The 15096-nt window shown below is 37.7% G+C and overlaps 1 protein-coding gene across 3 annotated transcripts in view; it reads left to right on the top strand.

Moving 5' to 3' along the window:
- LOC104911477 (bactericidal permeability-increasing protein-like) overlaps positions 1 to 15096 on the top strand; it is a 27860-nt gene continuing 12764 nt past the window's right edge. For 2 of the 3 annotated variants that reach the window (XM_085227514.1, XM_085227516.1), the window contains exons 1-10: positions 11 to 358; positions 1476 to 1601; positions 2496 to 2621; positions 4647 to 4758; positions 7072 to 7200; positions 9825 to 9980; positions 10666 to 10729; positions 10817 to 10877; positions 12619 to 12710; positions 14012 to 14185. In XM_085227514.1, the coding sequence (XP_085083640.1) occupies positions 2519 to 2621; positions 4647 to 4758; positions 7072 to 7200; positions 9825 to 9980; positions 10666 to 10729; positions 10817 to 10877; positions 12619 to 12710; positions 14012 to 14185 (891 nt within the window). In that variant the 5' untranslated portion in view covers positions 11 to 358; positions 1476 to 1601; positions 2496 to 2518. Of the gene's footprint in view, positions 359 to 1475; positions 1602 to 2495; positions 2622 to 4646; positions 4759 to 7071; positions 7201 to 9824; positions 9981 to 10665; positions 10730 to 10816; positions 10878 to 12618; positions 12711 to 14011; positions 14186 to 15096 lie in introns of all 3 variants that reach the window. The other variant, XM_085227515.1, reaches the window with a different exon arrangement.

Consider the following 15096-nt stretch of genomic DNA (forward strand, 5'->3'; position numbering starts at 1 on the left):
GCTGTTTTTTACTGTAGTGATTGAGAACTGTTTTGTGTTTCTTAACTATTCTTCGCTGAATTTTTGTAAGTGAAAAAAATTTTTCTGCGGGCAGTGACTGAAAAGTTTGTGCAGGGCCAAGACAAGACATTGACAACATTCTTTCTCAGGGATATTCAAAAGGTTGATCAATTTAAGATAGTGTGTTTTGTGGCTGTGTTAAATCTGACAGTGTAAGACAATAATAGTGACCTTTTTTTTTTTTTTTGGTATCAAAGGCTTTGATTCTCAGTCAGACTTCAGCTGTTATCTTTATTGCAAGTTTCATTTAAACTGTTTTGCAGACTTCACAAGGGAGAGCTCTAATATCTGCATTCTGGTGAGTAGAGTACTTCATCAGGGTGAGACAAGTACACAGGCTGAAGCAAAACAGTTTTTCATCTTTTTTCTTTATTTAAGATACTTGAACACTCTATCTCTGAAAAGACAAAAGAATTAAGAGAATTGTTTATAGAGAGGAATTGCTTGATACGTGCTCAGTTACTGAAGATAAAAATCAGAGCAATTTGTCTATCATCTGTTGTCATCATCAATGAAATTGGCAGCTCTGATTTAGATTATCAGGCAGCTGACATCTTCCATCTCTTTAGTTTTGTCTGTTGTGCTCATCTGACTAAGCTTGTACAATCAACCCAGGCATATAACAGAGGCTTTGGTCTTTGATGAAATCAAGAATATCAGCCTTGGAGTGTGAATGTAAAGCTTGTTGATTTGAGAAAACAATATGAAGTGATACCGTCTTCTAGCACCATGAAAGTTCTTTGTTCTTTCAGTTTCGCACTTGGGATACATTTAAGAGCCTAGCAAAAGCATATAACTACAAAGAGAAATAGTAACGAAGGTTGCTGTTTTCTGTTTCTCAGTGGGAGTGAAATTCAATGACAGTGAGGTACCTCACTTATGTTAGTGCTGCTAGCAATCCTTTTAGATAAATTAGGTAACTATCTACTATATATCTGTGTTATTTAATGATAGAAAAATCTGTTTTTTTGGTTTTATATTGATTTTTAATCGACTCCATAGAATTAGGCTAGAAAAGGTGACATTTGCAAGAAAAGCTACGACTTTTTGGAAAAATGTTAGAGTTTGTGACTCCAGCTGGCTGTTTTACGTAACATTGCTACCTTAAATTAATTCTTCATGTTGTGTTGATTATAGTAGAGAAAATCAAAGAAGCATAAAAACTAGATGGAAAGACCACGTAAAGAAGGATTTTCCAAATTTGTCTCAATTTGGATCATATTTTCAGATTTATCTGTTTTTTTTTTTCCTGAAGCCACTTTTTCTTGCACAGAATTTCTGGGGCCATTTCAGAAGTATTTCATGATTTACACGATTTTCTATTATTTTTATCTATGATTTCTATGATTTTTAAGGATTCCTTCATGTAACTATTATCAGAACAATACTGATAAAGCATTTTGTCTATTTTACAGTTCAGAAGTCCCATGAAGAGCAGTATTTTATGAGCTACTGAGTAGATACTGGATTTGTAGCTGTTTGAAGTCTGGCCTCATCAGTATTAATTCCAGCAAAGAAGTAAGACTACCAAAGGTTTGGAGGTAGGGAGTTATATGTTTCTTTTTTTGTTTTGTTATACATTTGTGTGTTTTCTAGTTTTGTACATAGGCAGATATTATGATCACAGTCTTACATGTTGGAAAAGTGTGATCCAGTCTCCTCAGTGTTACGGCCAGTGTAAAATCACCAAACAGACCCCTAATAAAAATTCCACTCAGCACTTGGAACACTTGAGTTATCATGAGAAACAACATTCAATTTCTAGAGAATCAAACAGTGCCTGTCACTGGTAGTGAAAATCATGATGAATGCAAGTTTTGAACAAAGAAACCTTACTTCTGTAAGTGTAAAAATAAAAAAAAAAAAAAAAAACTGATTAGTCACTGCTCTTCTGAAGCTGTTTCATGTTCGTGTCCCACCACGTAGTGGCTTACTTGCTTTGCCTTCAGACACACTCGCAATACTGAAGTATGCCATGTGATCACTATGTAATTCTTGTACATGTTTTGAATTAACCATTCCACTCCCCTCTTATGAGCTGATATGATCAGTGTTTGGATTAAGTCAGAAGTTTGTCTATGTATATGAAAAGGGTGTTGGCTTTTAGGAGGACAGACATGTTTCTCAGCTCTGTCATGTTCAATCTGCAGGAGCTAGGACATGGTAAAATAAACCAGCTGAAACATGGGTGAGAGGAAAGCATAGTGGAGCAGAACCATGCAATCTCACCAATAGGTGATGCCTACTGGAGTGGTATCCAGTTAATCACTGCTCCCACAACGACCACTCTATGCAGTAAAATCACCAACTAAACCTCTCATGGTTATCCACCCTTGTCCTCGTTTCTTTGAGGGAACAATGACAGATAAAGATTTTTTGTGACTAATGGTATGCATCATTTGCAATCACATTTGCATCATAAATGTTGTTAACAGGTCCCAGTGACAAAGGTGAGAAGATGCAAAAGATGTGGTATTCTTTCCTGCCCTGTTTGCTCTTTTTACAACTTGAAGCTAATCCTGGTCTTAAAGTGAGAATTACTCAGAAAGGGCTGGATTATGGTATGTTTGTCATTACCAGAAATTAATTTATGATAAATATTCTAGGTATACAGAATATAATTCTTTAAAAAGGGTGCAGTGTAGAAGCCTGGACCTTAAATATTGAAACAATATATTCCTTTTGTCACCTTGCAACAGAACACCCTTTGTCCCTTCTCTCTCTGAATCTCTTTTTTGGACTCAAGGTACAAATTTATCGTAGAATTTGGGACTGCATGCTCCTGCAGTCCAACAGTGTTTCTATTACATTCTCATATTTATCTACTGTCTTAGAACTAGAATGGGATGGTCATATAATTGTTTCTTTTTAAAAAGTGCTAAAATCTTGATTAAAAGTGTGATATTGAATTGAAAATAATCAACATATAATAGAAAAAAAAGAAAGCTTACGATCTTGGAATGGGCATGTAACTGCACACTTTTACTGTCATTCTTCTATTTGAGGTGAGATAGAACCTGCATGTGCTGTTCTTAAAAAAAAAAAAAATCTAGCAACCATTTGCTGTAATTTTGACCCTAACAGAACATCAGTGATCTTGTACATGGCACTCCTAACCTCTACAGTATATTTTCCTTACTCTTTCTATTCAGGCTAGCTCTCACTGCCTCCTGCTGAAGGTGTAATCTGTGGGTGTGGAGGGCACTCAGTACAATTTCAATTGTTTACAGAATTAATATTAATAATAAAGGTTAACAAGGTACAGATTCAACAAAGGCTGGGTCATGCTAAGTATTAATCATTATTTATGTACTGAACACACTGACAGCTAGACAATGGACTTGTGAGATGAAAAGTAGAAGCTTGGGGCTTATGAGTTCGAGATGAAAGTGAGGATCAGGTCTACTTATTTCTCTGTATGAACATTGTTGTTAAGACTTTTGAGGAGTTAAGTGCAGGGCAAACATCAGGTATCCAAAACAGAACTGTTCTTTGTATCTTTTTATGAAATACTATGAAAAGCACTCCGTAGGCGTCTCTGTTGCCTTCAGAAATGAAAATTCAGTCTGCTGTTTTTTAATATGAGCCTAGCAGTAAGCATGGCTTTCAAGTGCCAAAGTTATAGACTAACCCTGTGTTAGCCGTTGGGGATAAGAACAGACATAGACAGTGACTGCCAATGGTATTTCTTGTATTTGAAAAGTGTGGTGCCTGTCATAGAATCACTGAGGTTAGAAAAGACCTTAAAGATCATCAAGTCCAGCTGCAACCTAAGCATACTATCCTAACTCTAACAAACCTCAGCTAAATCATGTATTTTCCTTTAACATGAGATTTGAAGGTTGAGTCAATAGATCCTCCCTGCTCACTTGCTCTGTTTGAGAGAACCTTGAGAGAAGCTCCGTTTGAGGTCACTGGCTGCTCTCATTTAGAACCACAAGTGAGCTTGAGGGTATTTCTGTCAAACAGAGTCTACGTTTTTGCTTTTGAAGAAGGAATTTCCAGGGAATCATAGTGAGTTATCATTTATTGTCATTGTTTGATTTTAACGTACTGAATTCTAGAGAGGGAAAAAAAGTTTTTTTTTTTTTAATTCAGCAGCTATGAGGCTCTAAAGCTAAAGAAACTCCTGTAAAAAAGTATTTGACATACCAACACTTCATATGCATATGTTCACACTTCTTACATAAGTAAGGACTATGCATGTTGGTCATCTTGTCACTTCTTAACAGGCCTCTTCATTCAACAGGTAGAAGACAATCTGAGAGAAATGTGATGACCAAGTATTTCCAAGGTTATCCATACTGTGTGTAAAGTGAAGGAAGTATAACAGTTTCAAATAATTGGTAAGAGTTCTAGAATGTAAAATGCAAGTCAAGATCATTGTGATCTTGAATTAAATGATTCATATGGGGACAACAGATGCAGATATGTAAGTAGTTGGAAAGAGGTCTAGGTAAGGGTTTAAGAACGGGAGAGTTTTCAGAACTATGTTAAAAGTGATTGAATTATTTGTCAGTATATCTGGTCCTTTGCATGCCATAATCTGGCCTACAAGGTATCTGATTTCCTCTGTCCCATTGTAGGCAGGAAGATTGGGATAGAACTACTGAAGCGAAGACTACTGAAGGAGACCTTCCCAAGCTGGAGTGGGCAGGAGAGTTTCTCCATTGTGAAGGTGAATTATACAATCTCAAGGTAAGTGAAGGAAATGCATTTAAAAGTTTTAGAATGAAACAGCTCCATACTAATAATTACACAGCCTTTTTTATTGTTGTTCAGTACAAAACTTTAATGGTTCCTCTAACTGCTGAAACAGTTTTAAAAGTATTTCACAGAATCACAGAATCATAGAGGTTGGAAGAGACCCCTGGAGACACCCCCTGCTAAGGCAGGTTGCCCACAGTAGGTTCCACAGGAAAGTATCTGGGTGGGTTTTGAATATTTCCAGAGAATAAGACTCCACAGCCCCTCTGGGTAGCTTCTTCCAGAGAATTTTTTTCTCATGTTCATATTTTTTCCTTCTACCATACTCAAAAATGACATTTAGAGGGCCTTTGAAAGAGCAGTTTGGCTGTTTTATTAGTTGATCTGTTTCAGAGTTTGGGGCAAAGGCAGTTGTACATGTGGATATGACACGGTGGGAAAAATGGATGGAATAAAGGGGAAAACTGGTGTTCTTAACCATCTGCTACTATGAAGGAGATGTAGCAGTGAAGGTGAATTGTTTGAGTTTCATGAGGGAAAAGCCATCACGAAAGAGTAAGATGAAAATGTGTGTATGGAGATGATGTATCTGAGTTAATGGCACAGGAAGATGACTTTTGCAGAATCTTTTTGGGTAGATATACAATGGCTAAAATAGCATTTTCATTAGGTAAGGCTCTACTTTGATTTCCTGCTGAGGAAAGTTGTGGAACTTGGAGGATCCTGTGGAGGAAAGTGTACTGGGAACAGCCTGTAGAGTAAAAGATCTATGGAGCTTTCTACAATATTTCCAAACAAGGAAAGTAATAGAAAAACACGTTGTTTTACAGCCTTCATTCCCATCTTTCTGTTTAAGATTTTTCAATATACTGTAACCAAAAAAACAGTAACTTCTGACCTTTTAATACTACTTCCAAGTAAAGTTCTGCTGCCCAGTAGTATTTTACTTCATTTTTTCTTCGTATCATTTTCATTTACTTATAAATTACCCAAAGCAAAAAATAACAATCTGGGAGACTTCACATACTTTGTGCTGGATAGGCTCCACATCCTCTACTAACATCTAATATTTCAGTAATGTCCTAATATACTAATATATTACTAATATTCATTGTATTATAGTATCCTTGAGACCTTAATTTTTGCACATCTGAGAAAGCTGGACTTGGACAGCCTGAATAAGAAAAAATTATGGGGGGTGATGGGATGTCTTACTTCACATCTTTCACTGTCTGCTGGGTGTTGATTATGGAGAATGTGGAGACAGATTCTTCCTGGAGGTACCCAGTGAGGAGATAATGGGCAGCAGACACAAGTTACATCAAGAAAATCTTCAATTAGAAGTTAAGAAAATTGCTGAGGAGAAGCAGAGCAAGAACAGAGAGGTTGGGGAATCTCCATCCTTGGAGATGTTCACACTCAAATGAACAGGGCCCTTACTTGGCCTGGGCTGGATTAGGGCATGATCCAGAAGATCTTAAGGGTCCTTTCAACTAAGTTGGGGTGATCTTCAAAATCACAATTCATTCTCCCAACCCGTTATTCCCTTCCCAATACACAGTCTGATCTCACTTCCCTGAAAACAGGACTAATTAGGCCAACCTTAATTTTGCCCAAGATGTTTTTGAAAAAGTATGTCCATTTTCACTAAAACTAGCTAGTGCCTCCAGTCCCAGGTAAGTAGATGAAAGTCAGTTGTTTCAGAGATCTCTGCCAGATAGCAGGAAACAATGAGGAATGTCCAGTTCATGATAAGATTGCAGCTGATACCTTTACAATGTGCAGTTCAACACACCCATTTGCAACACAATGTCTTTGAATATCAGGAAAAATTGTTTTCATGGGGAAGTCTTTAAATAAGACTGTATTTTGAAAATGAATTTTTTGCTGAGATGAGGAAGGGGAGATGAGGAAGGGGATACGGAAGGGGAAGGAGAAACTTTGGTCTTTGTCAGCGAATGCTAGCATTCACACAACCTAGGTTTTTTAAATAGATGCAGCATCTGGGTATAACAGACAGACTTATTTTCCCTCAGTAAGCAAATTTCACTTCAAGGACTTTGTTTTTCTCCCAGTGGGAAGTTTTTGTTTTGACTGGGCATCTTTTTTCCCTAGCATTGTATTGAGGATGTTTTTTGCAAGGATGCTACTCAGTATAACGGTACAAATACTTTTCTAAACTTCCTGGGAAATTCTTTTAACAAATCGTAGACTTTGCCTTTAATAGCAGAAGAATTCAATCATAAGTATTCCTTCTTAACCTTTTAACATGCAATCTAACATCCTGCTTCCTTTTTTCTGTAGATTCAGAGTTGATGCTGTAGATATACCAGAAACTTCTGCTTCTTTTATTCCTGGCACTGGCGTTAGTTTATCAGTGGCACATGCTTCTGCTATAATCAGTGCAGACTGGAGAGTGAAAACATGGCTACTGTAAGTACAGTGCAGTTGGAGTTCTGGGAGTGGAAATAGAATTGTAAGTCAGAAATTTAGTTGCTAGTTACCATTTTTTTTAAAGTCTGATATGCTTTAGCATTTAAAAAACAGTTTGCATGAACTTCTCAAGAAGGAAACATTCCCTGCTAACTAATGCAGGTATGTCTCTCCGGGAGTTATTGAGTCATGTTAGCATGCACAGTTTGTCCAGACTGTACGATTTGTATATGCAGGACCACAGTATTTTAATTACAGCAATTGTTAATTTTTTTTGTAGAGCATAACCAGTAGGTTGACTCCATAGTTAATTATCTGTTTGCTGCTACAATGTGTATTGTCTTCTAAGGTGATCATTTTTATAAGGAGAGTACTGTCACAATGCCAAACATACAGAAGTTAAAAAATTCTACAATTCAAGTCACTGTGGATTAATGACTTGGCTTCATGAGCCTGTGCAGTATGAAATTGTCTTCAATGACATCATCACATTCAGATTTTTCCACTTTTCTATCTCAGCATTTTTCTTACATATCTTTAACACAATATTTTTTTTTTTTTTTTTCCTAAAAGGGAGGGCTAAAACATCTGGGATATCAGAAAAGGTTTCAAGGTGCTAATCTCTACAACTGGGGTTAATAGAGTATCTGCTAACAGCAGTAGGCATTGTTCTGTTTGCAAGCCAGATAGTACAGCAAGATGGATCACCAGGCTGCACATTTCACAGTATGTCCTGATTTCAAAGGAGCACGTACATGCAGTTTTGCATTCAGTTTTAGTACTGGTGCCTGGAAAGCACTGTCACTGTGGTCCCAATCTGTATGTAGTTTTCATACTGGCATTGTGAGGAAAAGGATACTTCAGCAGAGCACATCAGCTGTTCCCAAACACTAATTTACCTCTCCCTCCTGCTGAGGATAAGGACTGGGGCATGATCTAAAGAAAACACCAGAAATACAAAAACTCTGAGGACTTCACCAACTGCAAGGGAGATGAGGAACTGGCATGCAGGATATGGGGAAGGGAGTCAAAGCCAGCTTTGGTGAAGTGCAAGGTTATTAAGGAATTTTCTTTCCTTTTTGAGGGACATAGGGAACAATCTATTATGTTCTGTTCCATATTATGTTTTGTACATAGCTGTAAGTTTAAACAAATTCTGAATATGCCTTACTTTTCAACCCCTCCACTCCTTCATCCTAAAACATTGCTTTCAGCTTAAAATAAGAGATCCCAACTGAAAGTCAGCTTTTCAAGGGAGACCCTTGACAATCCAGGCCTATTGGGCCATTTCTAGGGTCAGTAAGATGGGTTTTATCCCAGCTTTTTCAATATTATTCCTGAGTTTCCAAATCTCACTGTAGCCCTCCTCTGTTTCCACTGTGTCCCAGTGCACTCTGCCAGTCCCAGAACCTCATGGCAGACACTTTGCTCCTAAACCAGTGAATCCGGATTCCTCCTAAAGAAGAGCAGTTAAGGATGCAGCAACAGAGATCTAAGTAGCTAAACTTTTCCCCATCTCCCAAGCAGTCCAAAAAGGCAGATGGTCTGAGATCCTTTCACAGTGATCTCTATCACTGAAGTATGGGTAAGGCTAGTTTGGAAGCTCTAGAGGTCATTTTGTTCTGCTCAAAACAGATTGGTCAACACATTGGGTGAGCTATGCACTGGTGATGTTCAGGCAAGGATGATGATACCATTACCTCTCCACATCATTTCTGCCAGTGCTGAATTACTCTCCTTGTGAAAATGTTTTTCCTGATGGCTTGTAGGAAAAATGAGGGTATGAAGAATGGTGTTTCCTCTAGATAGTCACTTAATGCACATATATTGATTGAGAAACGTATTTGAAAATGGTTGTGGTAGGAGGGATGTTATGGCAGGGAATGGTACTTACTGGTCTTGTCACAGGTAGCCTGTGCTTTGGAGCTGGATTGAGATTATTCTCTGAGCATGACAGTGTGTTTTCCCACAATTGTTCTTAGCCTGAATAATAGAGAAGAAACCTGAAAGACTCATGGTTAGTGCATGCTATTGGGCTGGGCTCTTTCTCCATAGTAGTAATAGTACCTAAATTTGCTAGAAATCGTGAATAAGGAAATTGGAGAGGGGTGTATGTCTTAGTAGGGATTTTTACAGAAAGGAGAAAGAATGAATGTGTTTGGAGAAAGAATAAAAGGGATGAACATATACATTAGAAAAGATTATTGAAATTTTAGACAGGAAAACAAGAATCAGAACAATTAAGAAGTTGAGAACCAGTAGGTTATATATTTGTTAGCTAACTGACTTCTAGTGCTGCAATCCCAAAGGCCTTCAGGATGACCTGTCATGAGGGACTGAAACGTCTTCTGTCACTGTAAAATTCTGACGCTTTTGCAAACTCTTCAAATTCTGCACAACACTGAAAAATTCATATCTTGGAAACACACACATATAACCTGTTTTAAATGCAATGCATGTGCCTGATTGACTTTAGTCACTAAAGAAAAACATCATTCACTCTAGATGATAGAAGCCAAAAGTCCTTTTGAAACCGATTTACAGGTAGTATCTTAAATTATTCCCTTGGAGAACATGTTTCCCTGACTGAGGTTTGTTTTTATTTTATTTTACTTTGTTTTTAGCAAAGACCAAGGAGGATTTACCCTGTCCATCTCAGAATTATTCATTGCAAGTGTCTTCAAAGTATCACGGGACAGCACAGGCCACTTGTCTGTGTTGCTGCACAGTTGCCAGCTGAGCATTGGTAGTGTAAAAGTCAAATTAAATGAAGGATCTAGGTATGTATGCTAGGTATGTATAGAAGATTTTCTAATTACTCTGAGGGAAATAGTGGAGTTTGTCACATAAGGGCCACTTTTCAAATTTTGCCTTTCAGAAATCCAGCTAACTAGTGAAGGATCAAATTAGATTTATAAAGGCCTGTTTTTTGTAAAGAGCCTCCTTTGCTGAGTGCATGAAGGGTGGTTAATCTACATTTCTTTGTGCACATGCAAAAAAATGAGCTGACTAGACATACTGCATTTGAAAAACTTGACACTTGCGTATATTAAAAGGTACAAGATGGCAAATGGAAATTTGCAGGAAGGGATCTAGATTCATTATACATTTTGACAAGATGACCTACAATTTAAGTATAAAACTTTATATTTCAAAAGAAAATATGACATAATTTTTGTAGTTCTCCTTGTTTTGATTTTCTAGAGAGCTTTTTGTTATATTTAAAGAGACAATGTGGCTGTTATCAGCATGTTAAGATTAACATTCACAGCTTTGCAGATTGCCTTCTAAATAGCTCCAATGAGACTCAGAACTCATAGTATTGGTGCAGTCTACCAATATTGGTAATTGGTTTTCATTAATCTAAATGACACTGATGCCCTAGCTTGGAATATTCTATGATTTTATATTTCAAAGACTTCAATCCATCGTAAAAAGTGTTTGTGTTCATTTCCTTTTCTTCAGCTGGATCTATAGCTTCCTATCTGGTTATCTTGAGAAGGCCATTCATTCCAAACTGGAGGAAAATGTAAGTTTGAAAAGATAATTTCAGCTAGTGAAGGGAGGAATTCAAATACAGCCCTTGCATTGCTGACTTCTCTCTCTTTTCCTATAGATATGCCTAAATATCAAATACAAAATACAAATGATGGATGCACAGCTTAGAAAGCAGAAAGGTGAGCTGCTGATTTGAGATTTTTGACTAGTTTTCACAGTGTGCTGTTTGTGGTGTTTTAATGACTTGCCAATCCATTTCTGTGTTCACAGTACAAAAAAAAAAAAAAAAGCAAAGAGATAACGACTGAGCCATTGTTCTCTACATTAGTCCATCTCAGATTCTTAGAAATCTCTTGCAAGAACCTTATAGACAACATTCAGATTTCTTCTGTCCCCAGAGCAGGTCACCTGAAATCTTTGAGTTTGTTATAGCTAACAAATGTTATTTCCTTAGATTTTCAAGATGAAATTTTCCCAGTGATCCTTTATGCTCTTGCTACAGTGGACATAAGAAAATGTAAGCAGTAATCCACTAAAAAGCTAACAAATATCCAGTCTTGCACTGTAGTTCTGCAAGATCTCACAAGCCTAGCACATCATGTTTTAAACTTGAGGTCAGTGAGATAATGAGATGATGCAGAAAGACAGAGTCACCCTAAGCATATTTCTCTTCACAGCAGTAGCAATTCCTGTGTCACTCATGTCACAGAGGCATGAAGACAGTAGATATAGACGCTCAAAAAGCATTTAAGATTTTCACAACTATAATTAATAAGTATCCTACACCTTCTCTTTTTCTTTCTTTTTTTTTCTTTTTTCTGCAAGAATATTTGTCTGTAGTTCTCACTAATTTGAATTCACATAATTCTCCTACGTTATTACATATATTATATGTATTATATATGATATACACACAGAATCACAGAATCATAGAATGGCCCGGGTTGAAAGAGACCTCAAGGATCATGAATCTCCAACCCCCCAGGCAGGGCCACCACCTCTGCATTTAATACTAGACCAGGCTGCCCAGAGCCCCATCCAACCTGGCCTAGAACACCTGCAGGGATGGGGCAGCCACAACCTCCCTGGGCAGCCTGTTCCAGCACCTCACCACTCTCATAGTAATAAACATAATATATAATATATATTATTTTGTATTAATGTCAGAGATTTCTTTCCAACTCTTCAGTTTGTATTGCAGATATAGCCACATATTCAGAAGCAGACTTGTGTTTGTTTTCTTTCCCCAAAAAGGCTATGTGCCATACACTGGGAAATATACTGAACATCATAGTTATCAAGAACATTGTTTGCATAGCAGGTACCCAAACAGTTCAGGCCCAAGGTTGCTGAAGGCTGTGCTATCATACTGAGGAGTTCATAATCTCTGTGAATTCACCATTTCTCTTTAAAGCCATCTAATTATTTATGCAATGTGAACAGAACTTACAATCCAATCAAAAAAAAGTCAGACTGAAGTTGTATGTGAGTACTTTTCAGAAAAAGAAGTCTTTGATCACACTGTCTGATAACAAACAAATTATCTTCAACACTGATATGCGTAAAATGCTAATGTCATCTTCCAAAGTATTTAGTACGTTTTCCTTTACTGCACTAATCATATGGAAGTTCAGTTCTCTAATGCAAACACAAAACAATTAAGGGGATCCTGCCCTTGGTACTGTGCTGCGTGAGAGTAGATTTCTGAGGGGTCAATTCAGTTGTGAAACAAGAGAAGTAGGCCTGTAACTGGAGGAACCTTTCCCTTACTGCAAGTTTTTTATTTTCTTCTTCCTTCTCCCACTATTCCCCCTCATCAGATTCATCATTTCTAGAACATCTTTGCCTTTAACTAAATAAAAGCTGCTATGATGCTTTTGTAATAATGCCTATTTTGTTTTTGTCTATTATTTTTTCTAGTCTTAAGCCAAATAGATGCCTTTGCACAAATAGACTATTCCCTAGTTAGTTCTCCAGCAGTCTTCAAATCACACATTAACTTGGATTTGAAGGTAATTTGACATGAATACCTCTGTGCTCTCGAAGTCTGTTCTGATATTCTTCTGCCTTTTTTCATTTTCTTTCACTACAGTCTTACTCAGCCTCTCCACTATTCAATTAGAAAAGAAATAAGAATTTGGGATGTTTCGGGTAACGGCTGTTTTAGAAACCAGACACAAGTGTTTATTTAATATAGTAACTGCATTGGTTAATTCACCAAAATAAATTATTTCAGTTGAATCCCTTCAGACGTGCTTTATAATGAGTGATACATAATCTATGATGCCTACTGTGATTACAATTCAAAGTGTTTGTTTTGGGATGAGTCCATTTCTTGTATATGGAGAGGTCACACCCAAAAAAGACTTCTCACAGAGAAGCAGCACACAGCAGTTCCTTTCTCACTAGTTTTTCACCTTTTCTGGCAAGAGATATCCCAGGAACACTCAGCTGATCCAGCAACTTCAACCATCTTTGTAAGGTAGAGCATCCCTATTGCTCTCAATTGGCTTCAGTTTAGAAAGACATGTAGAGTAACAGTCGAAACTCTCTCTGCTTATTTTATTCAAGAAACACCATCCACAGGAAAAAATAAAAGAAACACACCAAAGTTCTTTGGACACCTTCTACAAGGAAGATATACACAGTTTAAGAGTATTTAGCAATATCATTAATTCTGCAACTATGGCTAGTTAGAATTCACAAGTTAAACTTTAACGTGCTGACACTTATCATGAGATTACAGATGAGTCAGGTAAAGAAGTGATTGGTCTTCAGTGTTCCTTGGAACACGCTGATTCTTGATGGTTTTGAGTTGCCATTTTCCAGCTCTCAATCTTTTTTTATCAGGGTTAGGTGTTTGCTTTGTCTCTCTCTTACACTGCTTGTCAGGAGGTGAGGAAGAGTTCCCGAAGAATTTCCTTAAATGTCACTCTTAGATTAAGTGAACAACTGTATCTTTGCAACAGAAGGAAACTGTGGTCTATAGGATTTTTATTCTGACTCATGCTGGCAGTTCAGAACATTCACTTGACTGCTCAAATTCAAATTTTGAAAGGGTGGAGGCCAGGTTCTCTGTGATTCCTGGTTTGTTTGTTTTTTGTTTTTTGTTTTGTTTTGTTTTTTCCAAAAGAACTTTGCTTTGCTGATTTTCAAGGCGTATAAGAAACTCTTGCTTGCTTCAGGTTTTACTTGTCAATTTTATCTTCAGGTTAAGAAGATAGAATAAGAATTCCCTCTGTTCAACCACTGCTAATGCATTCTGACAAACACAGACGCTTACAAGTAGAAATACTTGTTAATGACTTTGCAGGGCACAGTCTATCCAGTAGGAAATCACACAGACCCTCCCCTTGTGCCTGCTCCGTTTGGTCTCCCAAGCAAAGGTGATTCCATGCTCTACTTAGGAGTCTCCAGTTATTTTCTTAAGACTGCTACATTGGCTTACTACAAAGCAGGGGTCTTTAACATCACCATCTCCAAAGACGTGAGTATAATTTGTATGTAATAGAATTACAAATACCAGTAGCATGAATGGTCAGCAAACGGGGTTAATACTTTACAGGCTGCCCAGGAAAGTGATGGAGTCGCCATCCCTGGAGCTGCTCAAGAAATGTATGAATGTGGCACAGAGGGACGTGGTCAGTGGACATGGTGGGGTGGGTAGTCAGTTGGACCAGGTGATCTTAGTGGTCTTTTCCAACCTTAATGATTCTATGATGCTGTGATTATGTTTGCCATATCACACTGGGCTGGATCAGAATTCTACTGCTTATATGACTGAACCAGGACATTTTTTCTTCATTTCATCATTTTAGATAGTCAAAGTCTCCCTCAGGCCTGAACTTACTGGCAGTTCTAGCAGTAAATGGCAAAGATGAATGTCACAGAGCTGGCGGGCAAAGCGTGCATGAAATAACCAAAGAAAGCTTTCCTCTGCATGAGTTCCAAACAACAATGGAAAAGGCAAAATAGGAAAAAGAACACTTAGTCCACCATCTGCTGCATAAAGGCCCACAGCATATGTATTGGCTGTGCTGAAAGCAGCAAAATGAGGCAAGAAGCAGGTATAAGGAAAGTAAGCTTTCAGTTGTGGGTGAAGAACATGTAAGACTTGTCTCAGAAATGCTGTTTCCACAAGCATTAGTAGACAGGGATTGCAAGAAGTTTTGCTTGCTGAAACATTGCTAAGAGGGTCTGGCATTGGCAAACATTGTCACAGTGGTCAGCAGAAAAAGGGCAAATAAGATTTTTGAGTCCTATCTGACAGATTCAGTGTATTCCATTTAAGAAAGTCCCAAAGGTAGGAAGAAAGCAGGATGCCAGATCTGTTCTTTCAAAGCATAACATGTACTGACTGTCTGGTAGGTGCCTCTGAGATAGGTCCATGAGAAAGAA

Source organism: Meleagris gallopavo, chromosome 1, assembly GCF_905368555.1.
Source record: "Meleagris gallopavo chromosome 1, MGAL_WU_HG_1.1, whole genome shotgun sequence".
Classification (NCBI taxonomy): domain Eukaryota; kingdom Metazoa; phylum Chordata; class Aves; order Galliformes; family Phasianidae; genus Meleagris; species Meleagris gallopavo.